The sequence below is a fragment of the Microcaecilia unicolor genome, chromosome 1 (genome assembly GCF_901765095.1).
Source record: "Microcaecilia unicolor chromosome 1, aMicUni1.1, whole genome shotgun sequence".
Taxonomy (NCBI): Eukaryota; Metazoa; Chordata; class Amphibia; order Gymnophiona; family Siphonopidae; genus Microcaecilia; species Microcaecilia unicolor.
Genome location: NC_044031.1, coordinates 214,241,958 through 214,261,867, shown reverse-complemented (window position 1 = coordinate 214,261,867; position 19,910 = coordinate 214,241,958). Strand labels below are relative to the sequence as shown.

The 19,910-nt window shown below is 44.3% G+C and overlaps 1 protein-coding gene across 1 annotated transcript in view; it reads left to right on the top strand.

The window, feature by feature from the left end:
- Nucleotides 1-19,910, top strand: part of EEPD1 (endonuclease/exonuclease/phosphatase family domain containing 1) — a 226,499-nt gene that overhangs the window by 173,332 nt on the left and 33,257 nt on the right. The window contains exons 3-5 of the mRNA XM_030204174.1: nucleotides 3,318-3,428; nucleotides 17,292-17,426; nucleotides 18,629-18,758. Coding sequence (XP_030060034.1) covers nucleotides 3,318-3,428; nucleotides 17,292-17,426; nucleotides 18,629-18,758 — 376 coding nt within the window. The remainder of the gene's footprint in view (nucleotides 1-3,317; nucleotides 3,429-17,291; nucleotides 17,427-18,628; nucleotides 18,759-19,910) is intronic.

Sequence of the window (19,910 nt, the reverse complement as noted above, 5' to 3'; positions counted from 1 at the left end):
AGGGTGGCTGACACCCGGGGCGGATCGCCGATGCGCCCCTCCCGGGTGCAGCGCGACCACACACCCCCATCCCCAGCGAAAGGACGCCACCCCCACCGGGTGTATTTTTACCTGCTGGGGGGGTGCCGCGCGCCTGTTGGCTTCGCTCGTTCCATGCTCCCTCTGCCCGGGGCAGAGGGAGCACGGAACGAGAGGAGACGACAGGCGCGCGGCACCCCCCCAACAGCGTGCACCCGGGGCGGACCGCCCCCCCTCCCCCTTGGTACTCCACTGACCCAGTCAGGTTTTCAGGATTTATTTGCATGCACTGCATCAGTTGTATGCAAATAGATCTCATATATAGTCATTGGGGAAATCTTGAAAACCCAACTAAGTTGCAGCCCTCAAGGACCGAGGTTGCTCACTTTTGCTCTAGTCAAATACAGGGGTTCTTTGGGCAGCTTAGGGGCAGAAATACACTCTCTGCTCCTTGGGTTCTTTCCTTACAGGGAGAGTAAAAAGGCTTTCAAAGCCCTGGGCTTGTGGATTGCCACTCTGTAGAATGTTGTTCAAAAAACATTGTTTTACTGCGGTACATAATGCAGTTGAATGAACTGACATACAACACATTTCATTAAGCCAATAAAAAAAACAAAACAGTAACTTGTAGGACATCTACATACTCTAGATGTTTTCTTCACTACCACTTCCTAGCCAAGGCACTCTTTGGGAAGCATTCTTACCTCTGCTTTCCTTCTTAATACTTGTTCATCCTCTTCGAGGTAGTCTTTCAATGTAGCAGAGAATTATGGGACTACTTTCCCTCCTTTAAAAGGTCATCCTCTGGTTCTTCTAAAATCTCAGTAGTCCACATGGGACCCCAATAAGTCTCCCTAATCTTAGAGGCTTGGTTATCCCGATCTTGGGTCCCAACTGCCTTCTTAATACTGGAGAAGAAAAAAGATTATGAGCCAGGGTGAACTCATGAGTTATATTCAATATCACTCTCCTGAAGACATCTCTCAGAGGGGCATGGCTAAAAACCACTAACCTCCCATTCTTTCTCACTGATCGAGCAGTCTGAAGAGCCTTTGATATCTCTAGTAGAGGATGCATAAAGGACACTCTGCATCACTACACTGTCTTACTACCAACTCCCTTTTTCTACCTTTCATCTTCCTTGAAGTTTATTTGAATTAAGGGTATGCAGCCTAAAAAATCCCATTTTGTATCGTTTTCCATGTCATACAAGAATTTTTGTTTTGTTCATTTTTGGAAGAGTACACATTAATAACATAACAAAAAGTCATGAAATTTCAGGCAGCAAATAACATTGGGAATGTTGTTTCAAACAAATGTACATCCATAATTTGAATCCTGAAAGCAGTCGGAGTAAAAACATCCCAAAGAAATAATGAGGAGGAGGATTTTCACAGGCATTTCCACACAGAAAAGTGGAGTGGTTAGGAATTGCCTATCACATATGGACGTAGAATACATGCATAAATGTGTACAAGTGTTAGTGAGGTATTGGAGAGATGCTGCCAGGAGCATGATCGGGATGGAGCGTGCATGCATACACTTAAAAGATTTTCAAAAGTAGGCACATAACTTTTCAGGAGATCAAAAAATAGAGGCAAGTTCCAACAAAGACACAGCGATGTAGAAAGAAGTTGCATATTAAAACAAAATCCAAAGCAGTATGATAACAGTCATTTTTAATAGTTTAAAAGTTTTGATATTCCACTCTATTTAACAGAAAGTCATAGTGGTTTTACAATAAGATAAATATAACATAGAAAAGAATGCTATAAAATTATAGGACACAAAACACTCAATCTTTTATTCAAGAAAATCCAATGAGGCCATGTTTCGGCATAAGCCTGCATCAGGGGTGTAAACCAATATCCAAATCTCCAAAATATGGCTGATATCTACTCTTGGGGGAATTTTGCGCACAATATTTTAAAATTCTGGAAAATTCTTCATTATTTGTAGTGTTGTGCACATAATTTTCCCATCATAAGGCCTGAAATTCCTTCCCCAGTTCCAACCTCCCTAGTTCCATCTGTCCTTCTAACTCCCAGCAAGACCCCTAATTCTGCCACCCCCAACCTCTCATTCTCCCAAGCACTTGCCCCCATTTATTCTTTCTCCTCGTTTCCCCAGCTATCATTCTGTCTCTTCCACCCTCCCTATGGCACACCCTCAAGCTTCATTTCTCCCACATCAGTGGCACAGTCTCAGCTTGTTCTGCCCTCACCCCACGGCATAATCTTGGCCTTCACTGCCCCCTACTCAAAAAACCCCAGGGCATACTCGAACCTTACTCTTCCCACCCTCACCACTTAGCACACTCATCTTGCTCTGCCCCCCCCCCCCACCACCACCACCATCCCCACCTAGCAAGCTCATTTTGTCCCTGCGTCCTCACCCACTCACCCTCCCTACACGGCACACTCTGTAAGCCTCCTACTTACCAGGGTGATATTACACAGGATAAATTGGCTGGCTCAGCAGGTTGCCACCCCCTCAGAGCCACCACTCTGTGTAAATGCCTTGCACAGTGGGTCATGAGGTTCCTGAGAGAGGAGTCTGCACTGGAATGAGAGAGAGGGAAGAAAGGAAGATATGAAAAAAAACAATGTGTGTTGGTTTAGAAAATGGATGAGATTGAGATGACTGAGAAATGATAATTGAATGAAAAGCAACACAATACATAAAGAATGAAGAGAAGGAACAGAGGGAAAAAAAGAAAATGCCATAAACAAAAGTCAGAAAAAAGAATTGTCCATTTTTCGGTATTTAAAATTTGTACAGTTTTGACTCAGTGCTTCACAAATTTTTATTGTGTAACAATGAGTGTTGTCTTAAAATTTTGCCATAGAATATTCCCTGGTGAAGAATGATTTTTAATAACCTTTTTAAAGAAATCTCCAATCCTTGCAAATGTTAGTTGCAATTTTAAATTCTCCAGTTTCTTCTAGTTTTCAGCTTACTCTGTAGCTTGCATCCAAATATGTAGTGTGTGGATCTTTGTTCGTAACATAGGAGCCGACTCTATGGGTGCTGTGGGTGCTTGAGCACCCCCAATATTGAGAAAATTCCTTGTATGTGTCCAGAGAGTGGTTATTTCCATTGGGCTTAGCACCCCCAATAATTTTGAAAAGTTGGCTCCTATGGTTCGTAATACATTATATAAGTGAGATTTCTTAAGTTTTATGGTTTTATGTTTTATTAGACACAATTCCTTTTTGAAGGGGGCAGTAATTGAGCAGCTAGATTTTAAAAGTGTGATTATACAACTCTTGCTCTAAAATCCTTTTTTGTCTTTGTAGTTTTGCACAGAACTGAACCAACCAACACTTCCAAATATTCGCAAGTGGAAGGGCCCCCGGGGATCCTGGAAGAGTGTTGTATCCGAGAAGCCCTCAGGCCATTTACAGAAGGTACTGTAATCCAAAACTGCTGCCATTCTACTTAAGTTTGTTCAAAAGTGTTCCTTTCAGAACCAAGGACAAGTTTTAAGTTTGTTTTGGCAGGCGTTTCTGATCGGTTTGCTTTTAAGGAATGTGGCGTGTCCCGCTGGTCGGGGCATCATTGGATATTTATGGGATTGCTTCTGTGGCCATGGTTGTGACTGTCGATTGATGCGATGCTATTTTGCTGCAGTGTCTCTGCTAGGTCAGGATGTTAGGACAGCCTTGGGCACACTGTGCCTTCACTTTGACAAACACTTCCTCTGTTCTGCTGAAATGTGCGAGTGATCCTGGCTGCTTTTGCAATTGAGGGAAGAAAAGCCACATGTAATTCATACGCAGCTCTCTATGTAGTCCACAGCTTCTGAGCAATCATTAGTGTGTTGCAGCCAGGGGCGTAGCCAGACTTCGGCCGGGGCGGGGGGGGTCCTGAGCCCGAGGTAAGGGGGCACATTTTAGCCCCCCCCCCGCCGCCGCCATTGCCAACACCCCTCCCCCGCCAATGCCGACACCCCCTGCCGTCACCAGCACCACCAACAACAACTTTGACCCGCCCCCCCCTGCCAACGACCCTCTCGACCCCCCCCCCCCCCCCCCCCGCCGTCGCCTATCTTTGCTGGCGGGGGACCACAACCCCTGCCAGCTGAAGTCTTCTTCCTTCGTTTGGTTTCTGAGTCTGACGTCCTGCACGTACAACATGCAGGACGTCAGTCTCACAGAAACAGAATGAAGCCTTGCGATCTGCAGGGCTTCATTCTGTTCCTGTGAGTCTGACGTCCTGCACGTTGTACGTGCAGGACGTCAGACTCAGAAACCAAATGAAGGAAGAAGACTTCGGCTGGCAGGGGTTGGGGTCCCCCACCAGCAAAGATAGCAGACGGCGACGGCGGTTTGTCTGTGGAAGGGGGCGTTGAGAGGGTTGTCGGCAGGGGGGTCCAGGGCCAAATCTACAGGGGCCCAGGCCCCCGTGGCCCCATAGTAGCTACGCCCCTGGTTGCAGCTGCATGGTAGCGCTGGCTTTTCCCTCCCAACTCTTGTCTTTTAGAGATGAGGTGCTTCATATAGGCCATTACGATTTGAGTAGCCCAGTTGACCCAGAACCCCAGAGAACGAGTTGTTGGAAACTAATCCCTCTGTTCACTTAGACGTGCTATCGGCTGCCACGCAGCAACTCTGACGCAGCCCATTCAAAGTGAATGGGATGTGTCTGCATTAGCACACCACCAGCCGCCAGTGCAGCTTAATAAACAGGGGGGTAAGTGAGTTGCATCTTCTGCTGCTAGGAATAAATGGTATAATTCTGGTCTATTTGTTTTGCAACGTCACTTGCGTCATCTTGAACACAAGCGGCGTAAATGTCCATTTGATGAGCTGCGCAAGAAATGCAGAGCTCGGAGGTAAGTTTTATTATCATGAGGTTTTAAAAAGGGAAAAGGAATATATAAATTATCTGAAGTAGGGAAAGGGAAATGGGACTTGATATATCGCCTTTCTGTGGTTTTTTGCAACTACATTCAAAGCGGTTTACATATTATATTCAGGTACTATTTGTACCAGGGGCAATGGAGGAAATATTCCTCATCATCTTTTTAAAATTGTTTCAAGTCTAACATCTTCATCTTTAACTAATGCCATTATTGATAGCTGTTTGACTGCTACCGGTTTTTCTGATTATTTTAACAGTAAGGTATTGAATTTGAGTTTGCTGACTGATTTCTTAAATAACAGTACTGGGCTTCTCCCAGATTTGGCTTAGTCTGAACAGTTTTCACACTCCAATGAAGTGAGTGGTGTCTGGGATCAATTTCAATCTGTGTCCCAGACCAAAGTGGTTGAATTTGTTCAGTCTATACAATTCATCAGCTATTTTATTAGACACAATTCCTTTTTGTTGTTTGTCTTTATATACAGATGTTTTTACTCTATTTCACCTCATCAGTTTGTCCTTGAGCACTAGTGATGTTCCAACTCGTCTTAAAGAAGCTATAATCACTCCAATTCTTAAGAAAGAGAAAAACCTATGTGATGGATATTCAGGTTTCAGGCCAGTTTCAAATTTGTCTTTGTTTTAGAGAAGGCTGTTCTTTTACAGTTGAATGATTTTTTTTTGGATGCCAATGATCTTTTACACTACCAACAATCAGGATACCGTTATGATTATAGCACAGAATCTCTATTATTATAAACTAGTAAAAAAGCCCCACCATATGCCTCTACAACATATGTCTAGCAATAGTGACTTGGCTGAGGTAAGCCACTTTTCATTTGTAAGCCTTGCCTTGAGGTCTGGCTATAGCTAGACCTGGAACTTAGAGAGAGAGAAAGCTTACAGGCTGTGTTTGGGGTGTAGCAGCCAACAGCCTCAGACTGTGTTTGGGCCCTGTCAGCCATAGGCAGTGGTGTGCTGGAGCCGGCTCGCTCCGGCTCGCAAGAGCCGCTTGTTAAATTTTGACAGCTCTTGCGAGCCGGTTGTTGTTCGGGGCGAGCCGGCTCCATTGCAGGAGGTAAGCATGGCAGGAGGGCGCCATGCTTACCTCCCCTCCCGCTCCCAAACATGCCCAGCGATTGCCCTTCGCCCCCACCGTCCCCTCCCGCTCCCATCCATCTTTTTTAAATACCTCCTCGCCGTTGAAGCGCCGCATTAAAGCCCTGTTACTGCTGCCCAAGCTTTTCCTCCGTTTGCTGTAGTTCGCGTGAACTTCGTGCCCTTAGTCCCGCCTTCTGATGTCAGAAGGCGGGACTAAGGGCACGAAGTTCACGCGAACTGCAGCAAACAGGGAGGGAAAGCTAGAGACGGGCAGCAGGACTTTAATGCGGCGCTTTAACGGCGAGGAGGTATTTAAAAAAGATGGATGGGAGCAGGAGGGGACAGTGGGGGCGAAGGGCAATCGCTGGGCATGTTTGGGAGCGGGAGGGGAGGCAGGGGAGGGAGGAGAATCGCTGGACATGAGATCGGAGCGGAAGGGGAGGGCAGGGGAGGGAGGAAAATCGCTGGACATGAGATCGGAGCGGAAGGGGAGGGCAGGGGAGGGAGGAAAATCATTGGACATGGATGGGAGCGGGAGGGGAGGGCAGGGGAGGGAGGAAAATCATTGGACATGGATGGGAGCGGGAGGGGAGGGCAGGGGAGGGAGGAGAATCGCTGGACATGGATGGAGCAGGAGGGGAGGGCAGGGGAGGGAGGAGAATTGCTGGACATGGATGGGAGCAGGAGGGAAGGGCAGGGGAGGAAGGAGAATCGCTGGACATGGATGGGAGCAGGAGGGAAGGGCAGGGGAGGGAGGAGAATCGCTGGACATGAGATGGGAGCGGGAGGGAAGGGCAGGGGAGGGAGGAGAATTGCTGGACATGGATGGGAGCAGGAGGGAAGGGCAGGGGAGGGAGGAGAATCGCTGGACATGGATGGGAGCAGGAGGGAAGGGCAGGGGGGGGAGGAGAATCGCTGGACATGAGATGGGAGCGGGAGGGAAGGGCAGGGGAGGGAGGAGAATCGCTGGACATGGATGGGAGCAGGAGGGTAGGGGAGGGAGGAGAATCGCTGGACATGGATGGGAGCAGGAGGGAAGGGCAGGGGAGGGAGGAGAATCGCTGGACATGGATGAGAGGGGAGGGCAGGGGAGGGAGGAGAATCGCTGGGCATGGATGGGTAGAGGGGGGCAGGGGAGAGAAAACAATTGCTGGGCATGGATGGATAGAGGGGGGCAGAGGAGAGAAGACAATTGCTGGGCATGGATGGGTAGGGGGGCAGGGGAGAGAAGAGAATTGCTGGGTATGGATGGATAGAGGAGGACAGGGGAGAGAGGAGAGTTTCAGGACATGGATGGAGGGAAGGGAAGGGAGAGAGAAGAAATGCTGGACATGGAGGGAAGATAGAGGAAGGAGATTAGATGAGGGAAAAGGAAGTGAGGAGAGAAACTGCACATGGATGGAGAAAATAGGCAGAAGCTGGATCCACTGTACAGTCAAGTCTGCAGAGGACCAGAAATGAAGAAGAAAGGAGGAAAGAAAAGAAATAAATGGAAAGGAAGCCCTGGAAACGGAGTCAAGGGAACAGATAGAGAGCAGCAGAATCAGATACTGGGCAAGCATGATCAGAGAAACAAAGTCACCAGACAACAAAGGTAGAAAAAAATAATTTTATTTTCATTATAGTGTTTGGAATAAGTCCACTTTGAGAATCAGGTGCTGAACATTAAAAGTTTATATTTATTTACTTATTTATGGCATTTTATCCCATATTAAACATGAATTAGATTGGAACCTGGGATCATTTAATTTTTTTTTTCCTGGATAGAGTAATGCATTGCCCCCCCCCCCCCCCCCCCCCGGCTATAGCTAGCTCTGCAATTTTGGGGGGGGCGCAGAGATGGATTGGGGGGGGGGGGGGTGCAGTGGTGGACGGGGGGCGCCGAGGTGGACCGGGGAGAGAGCCTGTTGTTAAAATTTTACCAGCACACCACTGGCCATAGGCCCTGGTTAAGACTCTATTCATTAAACCAAAGAGACTTTTCACCCTATGTTCCTGGCCCTGTGACATAACAGGCCTCAGGTTTTCTGTGAATAAAGCACTTATTTTCAGTTTTACACCCTTTTCCGGCTGTGTTATTGTGCAGGCCTACTCCTCAACCCTCTCTCATGGTATCACAGTGCTGGATTGTAGCACTTTTTAAAAACTTACTGAAAACACATTTCAGCCGCTCTAATATTATCTCTGACATGCAGTGCCATTCCTCTACCTCTTCTGCCCTCTCTATCCTTCCTAAAAAGATTATAGCCTGGTGTGGTCACAACCCATTCATGTGAATAACGTCTCTGTAATATCAACAATATCCAAGTTTTCTTCAAACATCAGGGCTTGCAAGTCTTGAACCTTTTTGCTTAGACTACAGGCATTTGTGCTCCTTGCTTTCCAAGTGCTAAGTGAGTTTAGGTGGTTTTCTATATTTAGTTGACCTTTCTCTCTGTCATCATGTTTATTCTGGGGGTGACTTTCTGAATTCCCTTGTTTCTCTTGTCACCCCCACCCTCTAGTTTAAATGTCTAGAAACATACCCTCTGAATTTGTCCCCAAGTATCCTTTTTTCCAGTCACAGAAAGATGTAGCCCATCACTACAGAACAGCCTGTTATATTGCCCCATGCTGCTATGTATCTAAACCTTCATCTTTACACCAAGACTCAAGCCACTTATTGAATTCCACTGTTTTGCGTAGTCTTCTCCCTTCCCCTATATAGGAATTCATAAGTACATAAGTACATAAGTACATAAGTAGTGCCATACTGGGAAAGACCAAAGGTCCATCTAGCCCAGCATCCTGTCACCGACAGTGGCCAATCCAGGTCAAGGGCACCTGGCACGCTCCCCAAACGTAAAAACATTCCAGACAAGTTATACCTAAAAATGAGGAATTTTTCCAGTCCATTTAATAGCGGTCTATGGACTTGTCCTTTAGGAATCTATCTAACCCCTTTTTAAACTCCGTCAAGCTAACCGCCCGTACCACGTTCTCCGGCAATGAATTCCAGAGTCTAATTACACGTTGGGTGAAGAAAAATTTTCTCCGATTCGTTTTAAATTTACCACACTGTAGCTTCAACTCATGCCCTCTAGTCCTAGTATTTTTGGATAGCGTGAACAGTCGCTTCACATCCACCCGATCCATTCCACTCATTATTTTATACACTTCTATCATATCTCCCCTCAGCCGTCTCTTCTCCAAGCTGAAAAGCCCTAGCCTTCTCAGCCTCTCTTCATAGGAAAGTCGTCCCATCCCCACTATCATTTTCGTCGCCCTTCGCTGTACCTTTTCCAATTCTACTATATCTTTTTTGAGATACGGAGACCAGTACTGAACACAATACTCCAGGTGCGGTCGCACCATGGAGCGATACAACGGCATTATAACATCCGCACACCTGGACTCCATACCCTTCCTAATAACACGCAACATTCTATTCGCTTTCCTAGCCGCAGCAGCACACTGAGCAGAAGGTTTCAGCGTATCATCGACGACGACACCCAGATCCCTTTCTTGATCCGTAACTCCTAACGCGGAACCTTGCAAGACGTAGCTATAATTCGGGTTCCTCTTACCCACATGCATCACTTTGCACTTGTCAACATTGAACTTCATCTGCCACTTGCACGCCCATTCTCCCAGTCTCGCAAGGTCCTCCTGTAATCGTTCACATTCCTCCTGCGACTTGACGACCCTGAATAATTTTGTGTCATCGGCGAATTTAATTACCTCACTAGTTATTCCCATCTCTAGGTCATTTATAAATACATTAAAAAGCAACGGACCCAGCACAGACCCCTGCGGGACCCCACTAACTACCCTCCTCCACTGAGAATACTGGCCACGCAATCCTACTCTCTGCTTCCTATCTTTCAACCAGTTCTTAATCCATAATAATACCCTACCTCCGATTCCATGACTCTGCAATTTCTTCAGGAGTCTTTCGTGCGGCACTTTGTCAAACGCCTTCTGAAAATCCAGATATACAATATCAACCGGCTCCCCATTGTCCACATGTTTGCTTACCCCCTCAAAAAAATGCATTAGATTGGTGAGGCAAGACTTCCCTTCACTAAATCCGTGCTGACTTTGTCTCATCAGTCCATGTTTTTGTATATGCTCTGCAATTTTATTCTTAATAATAGCCTCCACCATCTTGCCCGGCACCGACGTCAGACTCACCGGTCTATAATTTCCCGGATCTCCTCTGGAACCTTTCTTAAAAATCGGAGTAACATTGGCTACCCTCCAGTCTTCCGGTATTACACTCGATTTTAGGGACAGATTGCATATTTCTAACAGTAGCTCCGCAAGTTCATTTTTTAGTTCTATTAATACTCTGGGATGAATACCATCAGGTCCCGGTGATTTACTACTCTTCAGCTTGCTGAACTGACCCATTACATCCTCCAAGGTTACAGAGAATTTGTTTAGTTTCTCCGACTCCCCCGCTTCAAATATTCTTTCCGGCACCGGTGTCCCCCCCTCTTTCCGGCAGTCAGAACCAAAGATTTCAGTCCCTCCCCAGGCTTCTGTAACACTCTATGTGCTGTAAGCTTGCTATTGTTGGCCAGGTCATTTGTCCTCAGGTGAGTTACAACATCAGTGTTTGAAGTATTGCTCTCTTGTCGGATCACGTTCAGTATTTGGTCGGTACTTCTGGTAGCTGAGGATCCTGTAAGGCATTTCAAGGATCCTATAAGGCATTTCACTAGGTTGGAACCCTTGAACTGTGTTCCTAAGTTAATGCCTCTGATAATAGTGTCTCCTAGCAGTAATAATTTTCTGATTTTCATCAATCTGTCGTTGTTTGGAGGATGTTTCTTGGGTTGTGCTACCTTAATTGCCTCTGGTTCCACCTCAGTACTTCTTTTTTCAGCATCATAATGATGCAACACAGCAAAAGAATTAGACAGGGGCAAAGGTTGGGAGGTTGAGTGCTTCTGTGTCACAGGTCTTAGTCTACTAGAGCCTACTATTTCATTCTCTGTGGCAGTGGTGGTGGTAAGGTGTCTGGGAATTGAGTCATCCTGGATGCTTCTTTAATTGTAGCCAGTTCCTTCATGCGTTTGTTGATCTCATCTTTCGAAGCTGATATTTGGAGACAGATTTTATTTATTTATTTATTTGTTTGTTTGTTTGTTGCATTTGTATCCCACATTTCCCACCTATTTGCAGGCTCAATGTGGCTTACAATGCTCCGTTATGGCATTCGCCATTCCAGAGTGAGAAGAATACAAATTGGTGTTACATTGAGTACATAGAAAAAAAACTTAATAGAATTAAACAGTTATGCAAACAAATCTTGGAAGAAATCAGATTAGAATATAAGGTACAGAAGTGATATGTTACGATTATAATTGTTGCTCATTGTGGTATGCCTTGTTGAAGAGGTAGGTCTTCAGGGATATACGAAAGGTAGTTAATTTGTAAATTGTTTTTAGGTTAAGTGGCAATACATTCCACATCTGCATGCCTAGGTAGGAAAAGCTGGACGCATGTGTTTGTATTTTATTCCTTTACAGTTGGGGAAGTGAAGCTTGAGGAATGTGCGGGATGATCTTTTAGCGTTCCTGGGTGATAAGTCGATCAGGTCTGACATGTATGCCGGGGCTTCTCCGTGAATGATTTTATAAACTAGAGTGCAGACCTTGAACGCGATACGTTCTTTAAGTGGAAGCCAGTGTAGTTTTTCTCTTAGGGGTTTTGCGCTTTCATACTTTGCTTTCCCAAATATGAGTCTAGCGGCGGTGTTCTGGGCTGTTTGAAGTTTCTTGATGATTTGCTCTTTACAACCAGCGTAGAGTGCATTGCAGTAGTCTAGGTGACTCAGCACCATTGACTGTACCAGGTTGCGGAAGATGGTCCTTGGGAAGAAAGGTCTTACTCTCTTAAGCTTCCACATTGAGTAGAACATCTTCTTGGTTGTGTTTTTTACATGATTTTCTAGTGTAAGATTTCGATCTATGGTAACTCCGAGAATTTTCAGGGTGTCTGAGACAGGAAGGGAAAAGTTTGGTGTGGTTATTGTGGTGAATTTGCTTGTATTATGTTGCGATGTAAGTATAAGGTTCCAGATAGTTTGCCTTAGGATTAAAGCAGAACATGTATTGCACTGAATGAAGATCATGTTAATGTGATTCTCAAGTGTGAAAAAATGAACTGAGATAGAGGATAACAAGGAATAAGATTGATCAATTAGGGTGTAATGAAGATACTTGTCCCTTGATTGTCCTATATAAAGGGAGTTCACCTAGGTGTGGGAGGGACTATAGAGTCTGACCCTCTGCAAGTGAAAAGACAGGTCTTTTATTTTTTTTAATAGGATAGAATAGAAGGAGGTAAATGCAGTAGTTTATCAGATAGATATTAAGAGCATGACACAGGTAACATCAGTTTACAATCAAACCAAGTCTGAAAATGCCCAGCTAAGCTCAGACAGCTGTCAAGTTAAGGCAAATGTTCTGTTTTTTCTTTTACCACACAGCTATACACAATTGCCCCTCCTCCAGAGGCACACAGTTTGAGTCACCAGCTGCTATATAACCAAATTGATTGGATTAAGTCACTGGCATAGAAGTCTCAGAACACAATTTTAATAAAAGCACCTTTGACACCAGATTCACCAGAGTCACCAGATTCTATGAAACCAAATTGACTGGATTAAGTCACTGGCACAGAAAGTTGAAAACACAGGTCTAATAAAAGCATCTTTATGACAATTCCATCATAAAAATATGAAATCACTGGCACAGAAGGTTCAAAACACAGTTCTAAGAACATGAAATCACAATGCAAGAGCAATTTTAAGTTATAGGCAGTTTGTAAGGATGAAGACAGATAATAGGAACTTTTAGAGGTCATACCCTCTGCAAGTGAAAAGACAGGTCTATTTTTCGGGTTTTTTAAAAAATAGAATAGAAGGAGGTGTAAAATCAGCAGTTTACCGAGTAGATATTAAGAGTACGACACAGGTAACATCAGTTTACAATCGAACCAAGTCTGAAAATGCCCAGCTTAGCTTAGACATCTCTCAAGGAAAGCCAATTGATCTGTAAGTTAATTATCATATTAGAGGAAAACAGAAAGAAGTGAAAGAACTGATCATCTAGGTCTAGACTTGCTCTAGGAAACACTAATGCCCCAAGGAGAAATATCTGGAGAGAAATGAATTAGTATTGCGGTAAATAGAAGACATCATGGAACAGGAATGTTTTTTTAAGTTGAGCCTTGAATTTATTAAATGATAGTTATGAGCGGCGAGCAGTCAATAGGGCGTTCCACAATTTTGGGGCGGTAACACCAAAAATTGTGGTCTGAGTGGAGTCAAATACAGTTTGTCAGAGGGAAGGTGTTACAAACTGGTTCTGGGAGGAAAGATCTTAAGGAATGGGTTGTAAGGTATCAGTAACCAAGAGAGAGATATGAAGTACTTTATGAACAAGTCTAAAGATTTTAAATAGCTGGTTTTGAGTTTGGTGCTAACCAGTTAAGTGCCACTAAAAATGACCAACTAGCACTGAACAAGCAATTTAACAGACCAGGAGCCATTTCCGACCAGTTAAATTGCATTTAATATTGACTTTGTGGTTTATAGAATGTTATTATTATTATTAGCATTTGTATAGCGCTACCAGACGCACGCAGCACTGAACACCTGATACAAAGAGACAGTCCCTGCTCAAAAGAGCTTACAATCTAAATAATACAGACAGACAAGACGGTTACGGGTGAGGGAAGTAATGGGTGAGATGGAAGGAAGGGACAAGGGGAGGGCAATTGAGTAGTGGCTAGGCGCTAAAAGCAGCAGTGAAAACGTGGGTTTTCAGCATAGATTTGAAAACAGGTAAAGATGGAGCTAGACGTATAGGTTCAGGAAGTTTATTCCAGGCATAAGGTGCCACGAGAGAAAAGGAGCGAAGCCTGGACTTAGCAGTGGAGGAGAAGGGGGACAACGAGAGATTTGTCAAGCAAGCGGAGTTCACGGGGAGGAATGTAGGGATGTTAGCACTTATATACATCAGAGGCAACAATAATTGGCATTTACGTACGTAAGTGCTAGGCACTATTCTATAAAGTACATGCCAAGCTGACTTAGTGTATAACTACAAGGAGTGTGTACATGTGGGCAGAGCATAGGTGGACCACGGGCATGGGTAGGCCAGCAAAGAATACTATCAGCTGCATGTATAGCATGGCGCACTTAGGCATGCCAACTTCTAACAGCCATTGGTCTGTGGTAAGTGGGCAAGCCTATTTTGCAGCGTGCTAACACGGCTTTACGCTAGTACAGTAGAGTCTCGCTTATCAGACCTTCACTTATCCAGTGCTCTGGATTATCTGACATACTTCTGTGATGTCACACAAGTTTCTCTTTCCCGGCATCATGTTTATTTAAAAAGCAACAGTGCTAGGTAAGATTCTTGGGCACATTAAGTTTTAAACTCTTTTTTTTTTTTTACTGCTTCCTCTTGAAATATGCATTCAGTATACAGTGGTGGAAATAAGTATTTGATCCCTTGCTGATTTTGTAAGTTTGCCCACTGACAAAGACATGAGCAGCCCATAATTGAAGGGTAGGTTATTGGTAACAGTGAGAGATAGCACATCACAAATTAAATCCGGAAAATCACATTGTGGAAAGTATATGAATTTATTTGCATTCTGCAGAGGGAAATAAGTATTTAATCCCTCTGGCAAACAAGACCTAATACTTGGTGACAAAACCCTTGTTGGCAAGCACAGCGGTCAGACGTCTTCTGTAGTTGATGATGAGGTTTGCACACATGTCAGGAGGAATTTTGGTCCACTCCTCTTTGCAGATCATCTCTAAATCATTAAGAGTTCTGGGCTGTCACTTGGCAACTCGCAGCTTCAGCTCCCTCCATAAGTTTTCAATGGGATTAAGGTCTGGTGACTGGCTAGGCCACTCCATGACCCTAATGTGCTTCTTCCTGAGCCACTCCTTTGTTGCCTTGGCTGTATGTTTTGGGTCATTGTCGTGCTGGAAGACCCAGCCACGACCCATTTTTAAGGCCCTGGCGGAGGGAAGGAGGTTGTCACTCAGAATTGTACGGTACATGGCCCCATCCATTCTCCCATTGATGCGGTGAAGTAGTCCTGTGCCCTTAGCAGAGAAACACCCCCAAAACATAACATTTCCACCTCCATGCTTGACAGTGGGGACGGTGTTCTTTGGGTCATAGGCAGCATTTCTCTTCCTCCAAACACGGCGAGTTGAGTTCATGCCAAAGAGCTCAATTTTTGTCTCATCTGACCACAGCACCTTCTCCCAATCACTCTCGGCATCATCCAGGTGTTCACTGGCAAACTTCAGACGGGCCGTCACATGTGCCTTCCGGAGCAGGGGGACCTTGCGGGCACTGCAGGATTGCAATCCGTTATGTCGTAATGTGTTACCAATGGTTTTCGTGGTGACAGTGGTCCCAGCTGCCTTGAGATCATTGACAAGTTCCCCCCTTGTAGTTGTAGGCTGATTTCTAACCTTCCTCATGATCAAGGATACCCCATGAGGTGAGATTTTGCGTGGAGCCCCAGATCTTTGTCGATTGACAGTCATTTTGTACTTCTTCCATTTTCTTACTATGGCACCAACAGTTGTCTCCTTCTCGCCCAGCGTCTTACTGATGGTTTTGTAGCCCATTCCAGCCTTGTGCAGGTGTATGATCTTGTCCCTGACATCCTTAGACAGCTCCTTGCTCTTGGCCATTTTGTAGAGGTTAGAGTCTGACTGATTCACTGAGTCTGTGGACAGGTGTCTTTCATACAGGTGACCATTGCCGACAGCTGTCTGTCATGCAGGTAACGAGTTGATTTGGAGCATCTACCTGGTCTGTAGGGGCCAGATCTCTTACTGGTTGGTGGGGGATCAAATACTTATTTCCCTCTGCAGAATGCAAATAAATTCATATACTTTCCACAATGTGATTTTCCGGATTTAATTTGTGATGTGCTATCTCTCACTGTTACCAATAACCTACCCTTCAATTATGGGCTGCTCATGTCTTTGTCAGTGGGCAAACTTACAAAATCAGCAAGGGATCAAATACTTATTTCCACCACTGTACTTCTATTTCGTCCTTCATCCACTTTTTCTGTATTATGTGACTTTTCGACTTTTCAACAACCTGCCAATTCTGTCTATATCGGATATTCGAGACTCTACTGCGCAGTGTTGGTCCTCAAGGGCTGCAACCCAGGATTGCATGATCTATTTGCATACAATGGAGGCAGTACATGCCAATAGACATCATGCATATTTATTGAGGAAATCTTGAAAACCCAACTGGGTAACAGCCCTCAGGGACTGACTTTGAACACCCCTGCTGTACTGTAGTCTATAATGCCTCTATGCATTCACTGAAACTTTAATCGCATTGGTGCTGAGGGTGCCCTATTGTGGCATCTAAATTGAGGTGCCAAGTTATAGAATTATCCCCCCAAGTGTTAACTATTTTCTTAAATAATACTTAAAATATATCTTTTTGTCAAAGTTATTTATTAAATGAGGCTATCTTTCTCTCTCAAGATTTAGATTAGGATCTAATGTGGAGGAGTAGCCTAATGGTTAGTGCAGTGGCCTGAATTATCCCCCCAAGTGTTAATCATTTTCTTAAATGAATATTTAAAATATATCTTTTTGTCAAAGTTATTTATTAAATGAGGCTATCTTTCTCTCTCAAGATTTAGATTAGGATCTAATGTGGAGGAGTAGCCTAATGGTTTGTGCAGTGGCTTGAGAACCTGGGGAACTGGGTTTGATTCGCACTGCAGCTCCTTGTGACTCTGGACAAGTCACTTAACCCTCTAGTGCCCCAGGTACAAACTAGGTACCTGCATATAATATGTAAACCACTTAGATTGTAACCACAGAAAGGGGTGTGTGTATCGAGTCCCATCCCCCTAATCATGTTTTGCGTATAAATTGTGCTGAATGCTAAAGTACAGACCATCCTAGGGGATTCACAGACTTTTTCTCAATGTTATAAGATAGATCCCTACACCAGTAGCTGTATCCATGTTTCTGACAGTTCGTTCTGTACTGATGTCGTGCATGGGTTTTGCTGTAGTGATATGTTACCACAATCGGGAATGATGCTACTGTAGCACAGTCTGCCGTGTTACTGTGCCTAATTACTTTTGTCTACTCCAGAAGCAGGCTGTAAAACTGAATATTCACCATTAGAAAAGTAGAGCTGAAAACAGGTTATAGTTCAGCTATGATTTGATGTTTCTTGCTATCTTTCTGGAATGATGTTGACTGCTTGTTTTGTTTTTTTTTAATTAAATTCTAGGGTGTAGAATATGCTGGCTATTTGTGGGACACCACTGCAGGCATAGAGCTGACGGGTGCAGTCTTGCAGGAGAATCTACAGAGTAATGGCAACGGGAAACACACCTATCCACAGTCTTATCTTGCACATTTCAAGGTAAGCTACTGCAAGCTATTGAGTACCACCTGGAAGCAGTATACCATCAAGGCCAGAAGTCAGATGAATATTAACATGTCCTGTTTTAAGAAGGGGAGGATGGCATCAGATCATTAGCAGGTTGACAATCATTCAGATATGGATAGCATTCATAGCCTGGTGGTCAGTAATGAAAATCTATCAAGATCTCTTTCTCACAAAAAGTTACAAAAAAAATTGAAGTATTTCTTTAAATTTAGGATCTGATTGAGATATTTATGTCTGACTTTCAGTCCATTAGTTTTGTATCACCTGCATTTGGATTTTGCTTTTAGAGTCTCACAAGCGATGGAATTCTTTTTTGCTGTTGTAATTTGTGTCATAGAAGGTCCCCCTCCTAGTTTCCAAAGTGGAGCAATTGAAAATAATTCAGTAATTTGTACAGTACTTAGTGTGTGTGCACAGTGTGGGCCAGATTCATTAAATGGTGCTCAAATTTAGGCACCGGGAAAAATCTGCGCAAAGTGCAGTTCTTTAAAGGACGTTCCAGGGTGAGCACCATTTATGGAACAGTGCGTAGAGTGGATTGTCTCACCCATCTTTGGACACGAGGACTTAGCCAGCTGAAACCTGGTATAAATCCTAGCACAACAGTTGAGCCCATAACCCTGATATTCTGTAACATCGCCTAAATCTTTGGAGCACCCCTGACCGTCCCATGGCCACGCTCCATTTTGGGTTGTGCACAAGACACTTCAGATGCGCAGCATTATAGGATAGCGCAGAGGCAGATGTGCATGTAAGTCCAAATTAGTACCAATTAACTCCAATTAAAATCAGTAATTGGCATTTGGCACCAAATTGACTAATTAGTTTACACGCACATCTGGGCTCTGTACTCAAGTTTGAGTGACCTGTGTAGAATTTGGGTGTGTTTGTGAGTGTACATAGTTCCTTCCTTGCATATAGCCATTGGGCAAACACTAGGACTGACTGCTGTAGCAAAGACAAATATCTGTTTATATTTTTCTCTGTATTTGTTGACGCACTTTGGGATTTTAGAAAAATACAGCTCAAAACATATGGTGTAATATTGTGAAAAGGCAAAAAGATATCTGTTTGAGGCAGGCCTGTAAGCACTGCACATCATGCGTAGGAAGGAATGCTTCTGTAAGTGAGTGATCATCCTAATTCTAGCTTTATTCTGATGTCCTCCCTGTTAGATAGGAGAAAATGAATTAACACTGGTGAACATTCACCTCTCAGCAGCAGTGGGGGAGAACTCAGGGAAGAACTCCGGTGACAACCACAGATTAGCAGCATTTGCACAGGCACTGCAAGAAACACTGAAAGGTATGTAAAGACTTTGATCAAAGGACACGTATACATCTCCCAACTATGGCTATTCATAGAGCATGCACTGGTGCTTAGGCACAGGGCAGAAATTTGGGAGGAGGTCCCAAAGCCTACCAGCAGGCTGTATCTCCTTCAGCTTTATGCAGGTTTGAAGCCCCCTGTATCATGAGGGCCGAGGGCAGTTGTTTCTGTGCTGCAGGCACTTCTATATCAGATAATCACTCACAGCAATTATTCTGGGCTTGCTTGCTATGGATATGAGAGTATCTAATTGTGGCCCTTAGGCTATAGTCAGGCTGTCCAACAATGAAAAGAATAAGGCCAAAATGGAAATATATTATTTATTATAGATATAAAAATAACAATGTGGCAAAATACAAAGCAAGTTACAAAACTCTGTACACTACCAAAATATACTGATTATTACACCAATAGATATATGAAAAAAAAAATATATATATATATAGTGAAACCTCCCGCTTCGGATCCCCCTGGGCACGTCCTACTCTGCCCTCTAAGTATAGATCCGACTCATCACTGAGGCAGTTTGCAGTTTATTTAGGCACAAAACATATAAGATAATCCTCCAGGTAACAGATAGTATGGTAATCCACCGAGTAAATAAGGTACTTACTCTGCTGTCCAAGCAGCTTGGCCCCCAATGTCCAAAACCCCGCACTCCAAAAAGAAATGATTCCGAAAATACAGTAGTTAACCCGAAGAAAATAGTTAAAGCACCCCAGCAGTTCATATAAAGCAGTTCATGCCAAGCAATTCCCAAAACAGAGCAGTTCAAACGGTTCAAAGAAAACAAAACCCAGCAGTTCATATAAAGCAGTTTAAGCAGAGCACTACCTTTCCCCTCTCCCTCCTCTCTTAATCACCACAGGGAGAGTAAAAGGGTCCCACCCAACTTGGCCAGCAGTACCTCCTGACCACCACCCCAATACCCAACAGTTGTAAACATGCTCTCTTAACTCCCCTTCTGGGCTAGCCACCTTTTCCCTTTTCTACCAAGCCTTCATACCATGCAGCCAGCTGCTGTTTCACCTGGGTGCCTCCCAGTTTAGCCAGAGCAGAAGTATCCATCGGCTCCTCTTGTCTTTCCTCCTCCCCCTTTTCTTCCCCTTGCCAATCCATGGGTTCTTC